At 36.5% G+C, this 17,677-nt stretch overlaps 1 protein-coding gene across 2 annotated transcripts; it reads right to left on the reverse strand.

Annotated features, from left to right (window-relative positions):
- Positions 1-508: 508 nt before the first annotated feature.
- Positions 509-16,688, reverse strand: chrnd (cholinergic receptor, nicotinic, delta (muscle)). Of its 2 annotated transcripts, none has more exons than XM_020936705.2 (13): positions 16,563-16,688; positions 13,082-13,227; positions 12,484-12,528; positions 11,548-11,657; positions 10,089-10,244; positions 9,716-9,825; positions 8,180-8,380; positions 7,166-7,277; positions 5,265-5,379; positions 3,730-3,940; positions 2,848-2,966; positions 2,176-2,363; positions 509-1,271 (listed from the first exon to the last, which is right to left on the reverse strand). In XM_020936705.2, exons 1-12 carry the CDS (start codon positions 16,618-16,620, stop codon positions 2,178-2,180), a joined length of 1,569 nt encoding a protein of 522 aa, XP_020792364.1. In that variant the 5' UTR covers positions 16,621-16,688; the 3' UTR covers positions 509-1,271; positions 2,176-2,177. The 2 variants fall into 2 exon arrangements, with proteins under 2 accessions (XP_020792364.1, XP_055006914.1); XM_055150939.1 differs by having other exon boundaries at positions 16,559-16,642.
- Between the last annotated feature and the right edge of the window lie 989 nt (positions 16,689-17,677).

A 17,677-nucleotide genomic window follows, 5' to 3' on the forward strand; every position in this document is an offset into this window, starting at 1 on the left:
CAGCCGTGAGTGAAGCCTGAGCCTTTTTACAGGACTAAATAAACATGGCTCTAACACAACTGGTTTTGTGAGGTTCTCCATAAAGAGAGGTTTAATACCATACTGTGTAAATAACATCTTCATGGAGAAAAGCATTTGACGGACCCTCCACTAGAAAACTTACACAATGCACCTGCACTATGACTACTTCAGTCTAGACGGCATTAAGATTTTAAAAAAAAAAAGGACAGTTCTAAATTCCACTCCACTGAACCAAGGATCCAATTTCTTGTGGGATAAAAGAAAATTATTCAAATGTGAATTATGTTTGCAGATATGTTTTGTAAAATTACATATTTTTATGTCTTATAAGTATTTTAAAAAGCTTTGATGTAGCTTTAATGTCTTATATCTGAATTATTATTATTATTTTTTTTTTTTTAATACTGGGTATGTAAAATTGGGAACCTGTGATAGAAAACTATAACATATTCATTTATAATTATTAAAAAATGTGGGTTAACAAAAATAAAGAAAACAAACAGATTTTATTTGACCACATTTTATTCAGACAAATATTGCTAAAAGAAAGCATATAAACAATGTCCTTAAAGTTAAAAAGTACAGAAACATACTGGCAAAAGTACCACGAGTAAGTATAAAGTCTTATCTACTAAAACAAAAATATGTCTAAAATATATTCACAATGCAAACTTGATATAGTCACATTATAATGAATGAAGAAAGTCCACACATTGCTACAGTGTCTCCTGTACTGCTAATGCTAATACTGGCACGTTGTATGAAGTTGGAGCTGTAAAAATCTTTATTAAATATCTGCTGTCATTGGGAAAAATACTGACATTATAGATCACTGTTTTTGTGCACATATTTAGGTAAATATGTGTGCAAATTTTCTTATTTCAGCTCCGATTCACTTTGTATTGAAAAAACGTCGCCCCTCTCTGTAACTGCTGCTGTCAGGCTCCTCATTTGGTCTTAAAATATTCGTATTAATCCGCTCTACATGATCCTGGTGTTTTTATTTCCTTCATATTTCCTCGATGAGCTTCATTTGACTGGAGCTGAACGCCATGGGTGACGTCACACTCTCTTAGTCCACTTCGTTATACAGTCTATGATATGTAACTGTAAATGGTAGTAATATTTTGTAGTTCTTGGAGATATGTCTTGTGTGTGTGTCACCAGTAGAGGGTCCAGGGGGGGTACGTTGTATCTGTGAGGGCCATATCTGTGCTTCTCAGACGGTGTAATCCAATGACGTCAAGGATCTATTCAAATATAAATACAAACATAACTTTGAAACACACAGATTTTGATTTGAGAAAGAGATCCAGGACTACATTCATACTCCCTACAACTGTACAACAACTCACCCTTAAGTAATAGATAATACTCCCTACAACTGTACAACAACTCACCCTTAAGTAATAGATAATACTCCCTACAACTGTACAACAACTCACCCTTATGTAATAGATAATACTCCCTACAACTGTACAACAACTCACCCTTATGTAATAGATAATACTCCCTACAACTGTACAACAACTCACCCTTATGTAATAGATAATACTCCCTACAACTGTACAACAACTCACCCTTATGTAATAGATAATACTCCCTACAACTGTACAACAACTCACCCTTATGTAATAGATAATACTCCCTACAACTGTACAATAACTCACCCTTATGTAATAGATAATACTCCCTACAACTGTACAATAACTCACCCTTATGTAATAGATAATACTCCCTACAACTGTACAATAACTCACCCTTATGTAATAGATAATACTCCCTACAACTGTACAACAACTCACCCTTATGTAATAGATAATACTCCCTACAACTGTACAACAACTCACCCTTATGTAATAGATAATACTCCCTACAACTGTACAACAACTCACCCTTATGTAATAGATAATACTCCCTACAACTGTACAGCAACTCACTCTTATGGGATAGATAATACTCCCTACAACTGTACCCGCCATCAAAAAATTTACACAATGCACCTTTAACTGGACATACTATCAGGCAGGAGGGGCAACGTCCAAAAAAAAAAAAAACAAAAAAAATCCAAATAGATATTCACTGGCAACACAATTTTAGCCGTACCACCATAATATCGTATTTAGGTGTTGATATTTTGATATTTGATCTTACCGTTAGTGAAGCAGGCGTGGATTCTCCTCTTTGTAGTCGTGGGGGTCTCCTTTGAAAGGCAGGGGAGGGGGGTGGTTACAAAGTCCCATGAGGAAGATGATGATCGTGCCCAGAATCATGACTGGAGTGACGAGGAAGAGGCACAGACGGTCCACTGTACGCGCAATCCCACTCCAATTGTCCTTCTCCTGTGAAATTACATCACACAAGGATATTTTATAACTATATTTTCTTGCCTGCAGTTTTGTTAAAAGTTCCATGTCACAAAATTGACTCCTGACCAAGAGACAAGCATATTTTATTATTGTGTGTTGCATACAAATATGCCCAGCCCCTTCCTGGGTTTGTAAGACACCATTAACAAAATAGGAACACAAATTAATTCATGTCAAGTCTGCTGCTCTTTCAGGCTTGATGCCAACTTATAAGTATTAGATTTATAGGACTATTAACATATTGTAGAACATTTCTGACAAAGCAATAACGTCCATAGAAACACAGAAGTGGAGGAAAATTACCTAGTGCAGCTTTTAGAAAACTGCTCAGTATTTACTAACTTTATGGTGAAACCAATAATTACAATTAAATACATTTTCACAATGGTATTTGGCCTGTGCGGAATATACAGAATAATACAATAATCATGATGTAATAATAATAATGATCTCTCACCTCGTTGTAGTCGTTCTTATTGCGCATGTGTTTGATGATGTAGTTGGCACCGTCGACCGCCGGTTTGATTTCTGCATAAAGCTGCTCTGTCTCTCCTCCATCCACAGGGGGCGCCACCACTGAACAAACAAACCAAACAAACTTGAGGCTGTATACTTTTCACAAAGCCCCAGAATCCTCCCTCCAAACACCACTCTGTAGCACTGCCCTGGAGTCAGCTCCTCTGAAGCAGAGATAAGTGTCCTGCCCGCAAGATAACGCTAAACTAAAGCAAAACAGCAAAATATTTAGTTAATTTTTAATGTGTAAAGATCATAAGGATCTTATCCTCAAGACCCAAGACTGTTATTGTGCAGCTCTAGCTATTCATTTACATGGCTAATATTTACATTAAATGTTATGTTAATGTTGTTTTCTCTTCACAAACATACCTGCAGCTTTGTTTAACACACAAGCCCTATAATTTTAGGCTGAGTTCTTCTCTCAGACAGAAAACATTGTTCCTGTTCCACCTTCTCATGTCATCTGGTAATACAGGAAGTGCCCCGCTGTATTTCTAAACACCATACACCTTCACTAGAATCATTTGAATAATTTCAGGCCTGGAATTTCCAATCTCTTCTGTACTAAAGATAAAACTAAAGATAGCTGTTAACTTGAAAACTACCACTACATGACATCACAAGATGGAACAGAGCATTTTGAGTTTTCGTGATGTAGACAGAGTAATAATAAAGGGTTACACAAACATGTGAATGAAACTAAACACAACTCCAGGCATGATTTTGATGATAACAGCATTCTAACATGGCCTAAAGTTCACAAGAGTCCATTTTGCGTAATATTAGGTGTAATGAGATTGGGGTTGAGATGGGTCCAGACCTGAGGCGTGCGTGGGGCGAGCCATCAGTCCATGTCTCTGTGACTGCTTTTCGAACATGAGCTCACTGCGAGACTTGACGCTGTAGTATTCTTCTGCTTTGGCGATGTAACCCACAGAGCTGGAGCGCCGAGGCAGAGCTCCGTCCCAGTACGGCTCCGACTCCTCTGGTTTGGACATGCGCAGGATCCGAGGGAGACGCTCCAGGAAAAACTGCAAAAATTATTACATGCACACCAAGATAACAGGAATAATTATGCACAATTTTAGGATTTACATTATTATTTATAGGTGCATTGTGTAACTTCTTGGTTGGAGGTCTGTCATCTACTTATTTCTATGGCTATGTCACTGCAATGCTTGAAATGTTCTACAGTATGACATTAAATAGATCTACCTTGCATTTATTCAGTTACAAGCGACTTTATAGCTCAAAAATACAAAAAATATTTAAAAAAACTAGGCATTCTGACTGTGAGCGGGGTTGCCTCTCCACAGATCTGACCTATAACTTGGTCTGGTTGGTCTCCATGAAGATAGAAAGGTTTAATCTCATACTGTGAAACATTCCAGACAAATCAATACCATCTCCATGGAGAAAAGCAGTTTATTATTATTATTTTTTTATTATTCATTTCGCTTGTAAAGTATAAAAAGACACCAACGAAATATGCAAGAAATGAAAATGAATGAATGAAAAGGAGCAGAAAGAACAGCCTTTTTACGTTATCTGCCCCCTTTTCCAGACAATACATTAACACTGATAGTTATATTTTAAAACATTTCAAATCATTACATTTAATTTCAATCACAAATATGAATCGATTGCAAACAGATAACAGACTCTTCACTAGAAAATTTACACAATGCAGCTTTAAAGCTACAGTGTTCAAAAAGCTGGGTTGGTGCATCTTTTATCACAAGGGATGTAACAATAACCGAAATATCGTGATATCATATCGTCAAAGTTCTCACAATAATATCGTGGACCATCACAATATATCGAATTACAAGTCTCTTTGCTTAAATAAAGAGTTATGGTGCAGCAATAGTTAAAAACAAAGACCGAGGGACCAACATAGACCATGATCCTTTGCTCCATTTCAGTGCAGACTACAAGAAGAAATAACAGTTCTAAGCACTTTTAAGTCTTCGTTCTTTGGATTAAGTCTTGTCAAGGCATTTTAGGAGGAAAAAGTCACATATTAACAGTTTTGTTAACCTCCCCCAAATATCTCAATAAATTTTGTACCGTGAGATATATATCGTGAAAATATCGTACCGAGAGATTTGGATATTGTTACATCACTAATCGTGAGCCTCCCCAACATATCGTGAGCTTTCCCACGATATCGCAATAAATATCGTACAGTGAGGTTCTGCATGTAACTTATTGTAGTATATCAGTGCAGATGCTATCAAATAAATAAATAAAATAAAAATGATCAAGGCTAGCATGGGACTTTATCTGTCTGTATTTATATGTCATTCATGAGAAATAGCCAACATAAATGATTGTGTATTTGTATTTTCGTACCCACTTGGTCCACGCGGTCATGACATGAGTGCTGGGCGTCCTGAAGTGCAGATTAAGAACAACTACGCAGTTCAGCACCACCACCGTCACCAGCACCATAATGAACATCAGGTATCTACCACACACAGAAAGAGACTATGTTACTAATTTAGGTTAGTTAGTAAGGATGGGAGGAGACATAATTTCCACAAGGCGAGACGAGATACGAGATTGGGTCCACAGAACGACACATGACGAGATTTTAACATAAATCCTAATATAAAAATGTCAGTTCAGTTTCCCATTTTGGCCTCATATTTTTTTTATTAATTGATGTAATATTTTTGTTTACATTCTAGTAATGTTTTTTGGAACTGTAACTCACCAACATGTAAATCTTTTTTGTCCAATCCAAATGTAAACAAAAAAATCGTGCAAGATAATTTTTCTCATGTGTACAATCTTTTGGTAATTTCGTCTTGTTTTGTCATCATTATTCTACAGACCAAAGGGTTTAAAGCTGAAGTTTAACACAATTTTGGCTTTATTCTATTTTCACTATATGTATGAGTTTCTGTCAGATAACAACATTGTAAAGAATAATTAGTTCTTAAGGTTTTGCCTGGTGTAATAAAGGTGAAATAAATAAACCTTAAAGCAAACCTACTATGCAAAATCGACTTTTCAGAGATTTTAACCATGTTATAGTTGTTTCTCCTTCTCATTTACCCTCTCAAAGTTGTATTTGAAGTGATTTGTGTATGTTTGAGCAACCTTTAATGACTTATTTTCAAGATACTATTCTGTCAATCAACACAACTTGTATTTGCCCACTGCTACTTAGTTGTTATTTTATTTTCTCAATCAGTGATACACATAAAATTCGGCAGCATTGCATAGTCATTTTGGTATAAATATAAAAAATATGAGGGTGGCTATTATATTATCATGATCTGCAGCTATATAATTGTGATGACATTTACGGCGATGTCATTTCCCAGTGGACACCATGGTTTTCTAATGCAGAAGTCAACAAAATTGTTTCTTTTGTTAAGTTGTTTTAGATGAATATTGTGATTTAAAATGTGCAAATTATAACAGAATGATCCACAAGTGACGTAGAGTATAACTATATAGCAGGCTCAAGCACAGGAGGTCTTCTTTAAGGTTTTGCCTGGTAAAATAAAGGTTAAAGGTGCATTGTGAAACTTTTCTGGTGGAGGGTCTGTCAGTGCTTTTCTCTGTGATGTTATTGCTTTGTCTGGAATATTTCACAGAATGGCTTTAAACCTTTCTGTCTTTTCTGTCTGGAGACCAAACCAGACCAAGTTACAGGTTAGATCTGTGGAGGAAACTCACACACAGTCAGTATTTTCGAGCTATAAAACCACCTGTAATTGAATAAATGTAAGGTAGAGCTGTTTAATGTCATACTGTGGAACATTCCAGGCAGAGCAATGGTATATCCATTGAAACAAGCAGGTGACAGACCCTGTGAACAATAATCTTATTGTGCTCATACTAAATGCTTACTACATTTAAAGTGCAAAATGTTCTGTTCAGTGGCCTTGAGTGAAGCAAATTGCAGGTGCTCTGTAATTTTCCCAGAAATGTGTATTAACTAAAAAGATTTTCCCAGACTTATGTATCAGCTAAAAAACAACATTTATAGGTTTTGTAGACTCTCAGACCTCTCAGAATTCTCTGAAATCTCAGGTAGATACTTGAAAACTTTCTGACATTTTTGCCTATTTGTCAACCTGATGCTGTGAATTCTGCTGTAAAACCTTTAAAGATACTGTAAGAACGATCCCGTGCCTTTGCGCTTGTTTTTTTCATTTTTGCACAATACGACAGAAATCAACAACCCTCTACCAAAAAGGTTCCACAATGCACCTTTAAATACATAAACTTGAACGTACTTGACGATGAGTGGCACGGACATGGAGGTCTCTGGGAGCCTCTGTGAGATCAGCAGCAGAAACACAGACTGAGCCAAGAGCACAGAGATGGACAGAGTCATCTTCTCTCCACCTGCACAAGAGACAGAAGAAAGAAGAGAAAAGGTGAGAGTTTGATCAACTTTTTGGACCTGTAAGTGCTGATATTTCATCCTTAAAGTTCCCATATTACACTGTTTTCTGATCTATGTTATGTTGTTTCCTCATTAAAGATCTGAAGTTGTGTTTTGTTTCATTCACATATCACAAGGTGGAGCCGAGTGTTTTCTCAGATCTCAGACAAATATGTAGGGTTTGTCTGTTAAACATGTGAGAACAAACAAAACACAACTCCAGGCATGTTTGTAATGAGGAAACAAAATTATAACAGCTCAGAAAATTGCGTAACATGGGCCTTTTAAATCAGCTGAACAGACACGTCACAGCAACATCACATGACACTTCTGAAACTGTCAAGGTATGAAATTAATAGACATCTGTACATAAGAATCTTAAGTATGATCATTTAATACTTTGCAGCTGATATCATCAACATTTCTCAGGGGTGTGATGCTAACTGTAGGCACTGCTCTGTCTAAGACTTTATTAGACTTTAATCTAAACTTTATTTAATGCAATCTCATAATAAAGAACTGACTTAGAATTACAACAGATAAGCAGCTATGTTTAATGTGTGCAGTGTGTCACCATGATCATTCCTAAACATTCCACCATTAGAGGTACATGTAGAACTCCCCCAGCTGATGTCACGGCAAAGTATCAATACAGAAGACCTAATGGACTTAATCGAAAATACAGTTCAGTTTGTAAATGACAGATGATCAATTGCTCCTTTAGTTCTCCTTTGATACGCCAGGCAAGGAGAAGTGTGCATTATGGATGTTATTATGGATGTTATTATCTAAGTCATTTTTCTTGTGGATCAATAAACTTTGTCCCCAAACTCAAAAGCAAATATCAGACACTTGTACTTACTGTCTGCAGGCAGGTAGTAGACCAGCGAAGCCAGGAAAGAGATAAGAACACAGGGGATAATGATGTTGACAATGTAGAACAGGGGTTTGCGTTTGATGATCAGGTAAAAGGTGATGTCCTGATGCTTATTGCTCTCCATTGGGATGTGTTTATATGTGTTTCTCTTTGCCGGACGATGTATCACCTCCCATTCACCGTTTTCTGTACACAAATGTAAAAACAACATTTAAGATCATTATTTCTCTATTTATGTACTAGTAAAATAGACTTTAAAGGTGCACAGTGTAACTTTTCGGTTGGGGGTCTGTCACCTTACATTTATTCAAGTGGATTTATAGCTCAAAAATACATAGAAAAACAGGCATTTTGAGTGCGAGCGGGGTTGCCTCTCCACAGATCTGACCTGTAACTTGGCCCACTTTGGTCTTCATGATAGAAAGGGTTAATGCCATAGAGTGAAATAAAGAATTTCTATCTAGAAAAACAAACAAACTCCTCCACCAGAAATGTTACACAATGCACCTTTAATGAACTTGTAAACATGCTGTAATGGCTTCATTACATGGGATATGATGGGAAGAATACTTTGAAATGTATTTAGTTAAAGAATACTGAATAGCTGCATTAAAATATATTTTGTAATGTATTCTGATATCCAATCAGAGTACTGTATTCTGAATACTTTGAATACTTTCAAGTTGCATTATATTATAGTGAAAAAACAGGACATATACCAGTAATTACAAATTTATGTCTAATTAAGAGACAAAAAATACCATGCAGTTTAATGCCAGCATTACATAATAAAGCCATGTATTCCTTTTAATTTCAGAAAGTAACTGTATTCTTAATACCACCAAATAAGAGAGTAGACAAAATTAGCATTCAGAATCTGTATTTTTGGTACATGTGTTGGGGAAATTATTTTTCTTGCAATAATCAATTTCTGAAGCCTTGTGAGTAATAGATTAGAAAGCAGGTTTATTATTTGTTGCAAACAAATATGGTCAGGACAGGGCCTGGGCAACCCTGGCCTGAGACTGGCAGCCTCCCAGGGTCCCAAACAAACCTCCGAGTGCCTTCTCTCTACCTCCCATCTTCCAGAGTCTATGAGCTCGCAGTATTTATATAAGAATGACAAAACATCAGTGCATGGGTGGGTCGCATGGTTAGGTGTGGGCAGGCAGCCCTTGGTGACAATCATGAGTGGGTTTGACCTCAGGATTAACATGTGGGGTTAAAACAATGGTCTGGTACATTTCAAGGGAGAGAGATCTGAAAGACACTTGTTTGGTCTGATTGTATCTATCTGTAAATATTATTGACAGATCTGAGGAGATTAACAAACAAGATGGAACAAAAAGGTGTTACATTTTCCAGAAAGATAAAAAAAAAGACCAATATTTTATTTTCCACTACACATGTATTCAGTTAGTTCACAGTGATTAACGATAAGTCGAAATAGTAATTATCAATTAACATGCCTATTGTTTAATTTTTTTTAATGCTTGAAGTTAAAAATGTGCTGCGACTGACCTGTCCATGAAGCAGGGTCAATGATGATCCACTCTACGGTGAATTTACCATCATCACCTTCATCTTCTTTCAGCAACATTCTGATTTCTTTCGCATTGTATGTCAAAGATCTGCAAAGAATAACAAGAAAAGAAAGTCAGATGATACTTACACAACTGATACTTTGCAGCTAATGTCATTAACATTCCCTGGGGTGTGATGCTAACTGTAGGCACTAATGCGTCTGAGGCTTTGTTAGACTTTAATCTGAGCTTTATTTTACCACAAACTGGCCAGAAAGAACTGTTTTAGCTGGAACTACAACAAGTGAGGTGATTTGTGCCCCCAGCGTGATGTTAGTGCAAAATATCAGTACTTATTTCTTGCGACTTACGTGAATTTGAGAGAGCAGTTTTGCCAGTCAAAGGGGAAATAGTTGACATTGATGGAGCACGACGAGCGGAAGATGGCAGGAGGAAGCCAATAGCAAAACCCACTAGGATCAACCAACACATTCGAGTAATAGGCCACCTGGAACTGGGCGTCGTTACTATAGAAACAACACAATATAAGTGAAAGATTTGATAAAAAATATTTAATTGTGATATTTCTGACAACCATTGCGTTTACACATTATGTTTTAATTAAGCAATGCTGTTCCCTGTTCATATTTTAAACAACAATTTTTAAACAAGAATTGGCAATAATAAAAATAACAGTTTCAGTTTTTGATTTTGTGTTTAAATGAATAACGGATAACGGCCGTTTCCCGTTTCCGTGACTTAAACTGTGATGCCGGACTGAACCAGGACTAAACCAGGACTAAACAGTTTTCAGTCCTGGTCTGGTCCCGGTCTCAGTTCCAGTCTCAGTTCCGGCCTCAGTCCCGGTCTCAATCCTGGTCCTGTTCCCGGTCTCAGTCCTGGTCTCAGTCCTGGTCTCAGTCCTGGTCTCAGTCCTGGTCTCAGTCCTGGTCTCAGTTCTCATCTGGTCCCGGCCACAGTCCCAGCCTGGTCCCGGTCTCAGTCCCGGTCTCAGTCCTGGTCTCACTTCTGGTCTGGTCCCGGTCTCAATCCTGCTTCTGGTCCCGGTCTGGTCCCAGACTCAGGCCTGGTCTCAGTCCCGGTCTGGTCCCGGACCTGTTTTAGTTCTGGTTCAGTCCTGGTTCAGTCCGGCATCTCAGTTTAAGTCACAGAAACGGGAAATGGCCATTATCCGTTTTTTCCATTATTCATTTCAAATCAAAAACTGAAAAAAATGAATCGTTATCCATTTTTTCATTTTGGTTTTGGAGACAAATAATGAAGAAAATTGTTGTTTTTCTCATTTTCTTATTTTTTGTTTATATTGAAAAACCAATGAATGAATGATACACGGATTGGTTAGCAGTTTTTATGCAGAATAAGACAGAAAATGTTTGTGGAGAAAATTCTGGTCACTGAAAACTGCAGCCTTTTTGATTTTCGTAATTGTGGCGATTCAAATGTGGCTTTGAACGCTTACTTACTATGAACCAAATATTATGTGCTTTTAATAAAGATTGAATCGAACTGATTTGTATACGATAATATCCAGGGTTATTACAATGTATATGTAGTATGTATATGATTATTGTTTTTCTCTTAGCACAAACTTGAAATAAAAACGAATCAAATCAAATCAAGCAGTAGACTGAAGCTATGACTATAAATGTTCCTCAATAGACATTCACTTCTTAGAGTTTTCTGGGCTGTTTTAATGTGCAATGTGGAGTAATTCACAATAGCAAATACCATTGCAAAGATTATGCAAACTTTTATACAAACACAGCATAAGAAACCCATTTCCTTTACAGATAAATAGTTGGGTCTCACTTGTTCTCGAGGACGATCTCAGGCAGCCACACCATGTTGGAGGGCAGACGCAGCATGTCGATCCCATCAAACTCAGACGTGTTCCAGGTCAGTCTGTGGTCCGTCCACGACTGTAACAAACAAGAATTAACATTTAAAGGTCCAATATTTAACAAAACTGACTCTTGTGAGCTTTATGCCATGTTATAATTTTGTTACCTCTTTAGAAACATACCTGGAGTTGTGTTTTGTTTCATTCTCACACAGTATGTTTGAGTAATCCTGCATTATTAGATTGTCTACATCTCCAAAGATCAAAATGCTCTGCTCCACCTTGTAATGTCATGAAGCGGTATTTTTTAAGTTAACAGTGTCCCCTTTGCCTTTATTTCAGTAGAGACTGGCAATTCCAGGGCTAAAAGCATCCAAATTATTCTGGTGAAGGCTATAAACTAAAAAATAGAGCAATATCGGCCGTTTAAAACTCATCTGGTATTGATACTTTGCTGCTGTCGTCATCAACATCCCCTAGGGGTGTGACGCTAACTGTAGGCACTGCTCTGTCTGAAGCTCTGTTACAAAAGACCTCACTTAGCTAGAACTAGAACAAGTGAGCTGTTTTGTGCTTTAAAACAAGTTTCTCTTCAATAAAAGCACAGTCACTCTCACCTTTTTGTTGAAAATCAAACACCGAAACAGGACCGTGAACAATCGTATTAATCACAGTCTCCTGAAAATGTGTTGCTTAAATCCATTTTGTATTTTGCTTGAGTTTTCAGACAATCTTAAAACTTTTTGGCAGTGTTTGCTAATGTGTCACCATGGTAACTTCTGAGCATCCCATCATACACATACTTGGACATACATGGATTTTAATCATTATGTCTTGTGTATTCTTCTTCTAACAAAACTGATATGAAGAGCGAAAAACAAGAGATATTAGTGACTTTTACTTACATGATCTATCCATACATTGGTCAATAAGGTCTCATCAACTTCTTTCTAAAAATAGAGAGAGGAAAATCGTGATAAATCTTTTGGTACGAATATATTTGGTCCGTCGCTGCTTCTTTAGTCGACCATTACAAATGCCAAGGCTGCCAAATCGTGGGAAGAAAATACAGTCACAAAACATTAAAGCTGCACTGTGTAACTTTTCTGGTGGAGGGTATTACAGCTACTTACTACGGAGACAGCAGGTGACACCACAGGGCCAAGTTACATGTCAGATCTTTGGAGAGGCCACCCCATTCACAGTAAGGATGCAAGTTTTTTTTAGGTCAATAGAAACTCATGTTATTGAGTAAATAAAAGATGGAGATGTTTAATGCCATACCGGGACATTCCAGACAAAACAATAACATCGCCATGGAGACAAGCAGTTGGCAGACACTCCACCAGAAAAGTTACACAGTGCACCTTTTAACGAGTGACTTACATTGGCTAGAATCAGAGCTATATAATGCAGATTTACCATGCAATATAATACAGATTTGCTCTTTTTTAACACGCAAACTTCATAATAATCCCTAATAACTGTAATAATATTTCGTACCAGAGAGATGAGATTGGAGAGTGTGAGCGCGAGGTACACGTCCACTGCATCCTGTTGTCTTTGCACTGGGCGGAGCTCTTTGTTGTAGCCCTTTTCTTTAAACAGGTAATTAATGAGGCGCTCCTCTTCATTTCGGCACCAACAAACTGAAAACAAATATATGTACCATCTATTTACAACATGTCATATGTGTAAAAACAGGGCAGGGTTTCAGAGGGCCCAGAATTGGACCCTCTTCCTATTAGTTTATATTAGAGGGGGGCCCATGTAAGTTTCCTGCCCTGGGTCCCCAAATTTCTGTCGACAGGCCTGGGTAAAAATTAAAGTTACGAATAATACGAGTAAATGACTGATTCTTTATTGTCAAATTGAATTACTGCAACAATTTGTCACAAAAAGCGGTAAAGAAAAGTGTTATAAAACCTACTATTATATAAATTGTATTTAGAATATATTACAATAATTTCACAATTGCTACTGATCAAATTTGGGGTGACAACATTATTTGTTAAAATCATAAGTAAAGATTAAACAATAAAGAGTGTTCTGCTAAATACCAGTGTCCCACAAACTGAAAATAGTTCATTTTTAAATCTGAATAATTGTAGTTATGTAATGGTAAGAACTTTAAAATAATAACTGTGACCATTTTAGAACCAAAAAAGTAATCAAATAGAATAAAATAGACATTTCCATTCACCCACTGCACCAAACAGTGAGAGATACAGGACTACATTCATACTATAATACTCACCCTTATGTAACAGATAATACTCCCTACAACTGCACAACAACTCACCCTTATGTAACAGATAATACTCCCTACAACTGCATAACAACTCACCCTTATGTAACAGATAATACTCCCTACAACTGCACAACAACTCACCCTTATGTAACAGATAATACTCCCTACAACTGCATAACAACTCACCCTTATGTAACAGATAATACTCCCTACAACTGTACACCCACTTACCCTTATGTAACAGATAACCCTTCATCCTGTCAATTATCATATCATTTTTGTGCAGTTTTTCTTACGATCTCTTAATATAGTATAATATAAAACTAAGATATTACTGTTTCTATATTACTATGTTTTCTATATTTAATTTTTACTTTTGCAGATACATTTATCTAATTATTTGACATCAGTCTCTTGCTATTTCTGCTACTTATTTAGAATTTATTATACCATTTGTCTTTGTTATTATTATATTCTGTGAGCAATGTCCAAATAATTTCCCTTGTGGATCAATAAAGTCTAAGTCAAAATTTGAGATTCCATTGTTGTTTGTTCTATTACTACTACTACTACTACTACTACTACACTACTACTACCCGCCCCTACTACTACCACCACCACTATCACTCCTACATCTACATGCTACGCTTAAACTTTCTGATTTTGCATACAACAGGGCATATAACACAGACGTTTTTCTTTACACTCACATTTCAGTTGAATTACAAATACAGTGTGGTTTTGTGATAAGGATAATTCAATAAATACTTTTCGTAACAGATAAAAGTACTGTCACTTTTACAGTGCACTCAGGCAGTGACAGAGTGAATTCTTTGGGAGTGTCTAGTTTCGTGTCAGCTGTGCCCTGCATCAGCTGCTGCTATGTTTTCATTTCACACATACATGCAGCCCGTGTGCTTTTACTGTCAACCCAATGAGTATGTCTTAACACAATGAAAAAGACACAAGATATAGTAGAAATTAGGACTGTAGGTTTTTAGTTGTTTAGTCAATTAATCAGTTGATGAAAAAGATCAAGTGACACCAGTTTTTTTCATTAATGAAGCCAATACTGAGTGTTCAGAATCAGTGGTGGAAGAAATACTCAGTGTTGTCACTTAATTAAAAGTACAGATACCAGAGCAAAAAAATACTCAAGTATCACATGAAAAAAATCTACTTAATTTAAAGTATTTAAGCACCTGTTTAAACATGTACTTAATGAGTAAAAAGTATTTCTCACAGATTTTAAGGTTAAATAAAGCTTCAAGTGTAGTGGCTTTGATAAAGATTTGTGCTGAATATTGTTCAACAGAAACAATTAAATTAATTGTTTTCTGTTTTTATTTGTTGTTATCCGTTTGTTTGCCCAATTATGGATGTGTTAAAAATAAACCTTTCTGCCTTTTCAGCAGATCTCACACAAGAATAAAAGATACTTTTACTTTTCAGTCCTGTTCAAAAATGTAGTGGAGAAGAAAGTACAGATACCTGCTCTTAAATGTAGTGAGGTAAACGTAAAACATATCCACTGTAAAATCTACTCAAATAAAGAACAGATATCTAAAATGTATACTTAAGTACAGTACTTTACTACTTTTATTTTACGTTTCAAGAGCAACCAATGGCTGAAAAGCTCTGCTTCTACTTCTGGGCTGATATTTTTGGGCCGATTTTGAGTATTTTTTTTCAAATAACATAGTTTTATTTTACTACAAACTCACCCACAGCCCTTGAAGAGAGCAGTGTATAACATGTAGTGCAGTTATCTCTTCGTATTAAAGTATTGCAATAATGCTTTCTACTTATATTTTATCAAAACAAAATATCAGCACAGTATATTAGTAGACACTAGCTGATGTTGTCTTATTTGATTATTCTAATTTGTAATGGCTGACTTATCATTTTATTTAAATTTTAAGGATTTATATGGGACAACAGCAGAAAGGACAGGTTATTAATTATTATTGTATTTATATGTAAAGTCAGATTAAGCTTTTTTATAAATACATGATTTGCTACTTTTTTCTGCATAAATAGTTGTTTTTTTAAGGCATGAACTCACCCTGCTGGTGTAATCTGGTGAGTGCAGCTTGGGTCAGACACAAGGAGATAGTTTTGAGAGATTTTGCCACCCCCCATTTCAGTCAGCTTTAGTCGACTGCAGCCCTAGTATAAATCCTATATCATTTGAGGTTACAGTTTAGCGAGGTCCCAGACCTAGAATAGATGATCCAAAGCAATAAACTCAACATGCACGGTAATATTTAGGCTACTTATCAGACTAAAACATGCAGAATCAAGCTTTTGTTTTGTTCTTTTTACTTACATCATTTAAATGTAAATATGAATAATAACCTGTCCAGTTTGAGAAGTTATCAAGAGAGAAATAACATACACAAAATCAACAAAAACTACATTTCTACTACTACTTTTGCCTACAGGTGTCGCCAAATCATATCTACAAAGCTAAAGACATTTACTGAATTTATTATGTTTACAGCGTTACAGCTCGTTTAAGCTGGATGCCCTCCCTGACAGAGTTCTAATTATTTAATTGGGTTTGTAACATTGTCAAAATACTAACTATAAAAGTAAATAAACCTGGGTATGATCAGCAAACTTCCTTTCACTTCCTTAGTAGCTGCAAGTAATGTGTAACTCTCATACAGTTTCCAAACAAACAAAATTAGACTCCATAAAAAGAAAATCACGCTTATTTCACGTACTTACTGGGGAAAAGAAGGGCTAGCAGAAGCAGTAAAATGCGCACTGCCCGCTGGATCTCCATGTTGGAAATGAGCGACCTTCCCCGAACTGTGAGCGACACCGACAGCTGCAAAACACGGACAGAAAATAGACGAGTGACCGCTGTGCGCACCGGTGCCACACGGCGCGTAATTCAGTGGGAAATACAAAGAGAATGCATTATAGTTAATATCCATTTCACTAAAACAGTATTAAAACTCACGCAATCGTACTAAACACGAGACAGGAAAGATTTAAAGTGCAGATTAGACAACTCATTTCGCTAATACAAGGTTAAAGTGCCCATATTACGCTATTTTCTCAACTATATAATAATGTATCTTCATCAAAAACATACCTGGAGTTGTGTTTTGTTTTATTTACACATGTTTAACACATCCAAATTTAGGCTGAGTTCTTCTCTCAAATGGAAAACACTGTGATGCCATCTCCTTACACCTTCACTAGAAATTTTTTGATGATTTCTGGACCCTCTGGAATTGGGAAAAGTACCTGTTCACTTGAAAACTACTGCTTCATGGTGGAACAGAGCATTTTGAGCAGAGTTGGGGACTTGCAAGTTGTGACTTTGACTCGAGTCAGACTTGAGTCACTATTTTTAGGACTTGAGACTTGACTTGATAAAATAGACAAAGACTTGGAACTCGACTTGGATTTGAAGGTCAGTGACTTGGGACTTAACTCGGACTTGAACCCTGTGACTTGAAAAGACTTGATGCTTAGACTAGTTAACAAATTGAATGTTATTAAGCACTCTTAAATCTGAACTCTTTCTGTTTTTACCGTAATAATTCACACTCTCCTCAAGACATTTTAAAAGGAAAAATTTGCATTTCCACAACTCTTATATAAATATTCCTGACGTTTTAAGTACAGTTTAGTCTAAAATGCATATAAATTGCAAAAATCTAAGCTATATTACTATACATACTTTGTTCTAAAGACTTGAAATGACTTGAAGCTCAAAGCAGATGAGTTGGACTTGACTTGGACTTATGGCCCAGTGACTCGAGACTCAACTTGGACTTGCCTGTATTTGACTTAGGACTTGACTCAGACGACTTGATCCCACCTCTGGT

Source organism: Boleophthalmus pectinirostris, unplaced genomic scaffold (genome assembly GCF_026225935.1).
Source record: "Boleophthalmus pectinirostris isolate CB_2022bp ecotype Guang Dong unplaced genomic scaffold, ASM2622593v1 HiC_scaffold_15, whole genome shotgun sequence".
NCBI classification, from domain to species: domain Eukaryota; kingdom Metazoa; phylum Chordata; class Actinopteri; order Gobiiformes; family Gobiidae; genus Boleophthalmus; species Boleophthalmus pectinirostris.

Bases quoted from the DNA above. Each gene is read 5' to 3' on its own strand.
- chrnd (XM_020936705.2), bottom strand. From the start codon at position 16,620: ATGGAGATCCAGCGGGCAGTGCGCATTTTACTGCTTCTGCTAGCCCTT. The intron at 12,529-13,081 runs GTACGAAATATT...CTCTATTTTTAG, and splicing joins TCTCCAATCTCATCTCTCTG to AAAGAAGTTGATGAGACCTT. The intron at 10,245-11,547 runs GTGAGACCCAAC...TTGTTTCTATAG, and splicing joins GAGATCGTCCTCGAGAACAA to TAACGACGCCCAGTTCCAGG.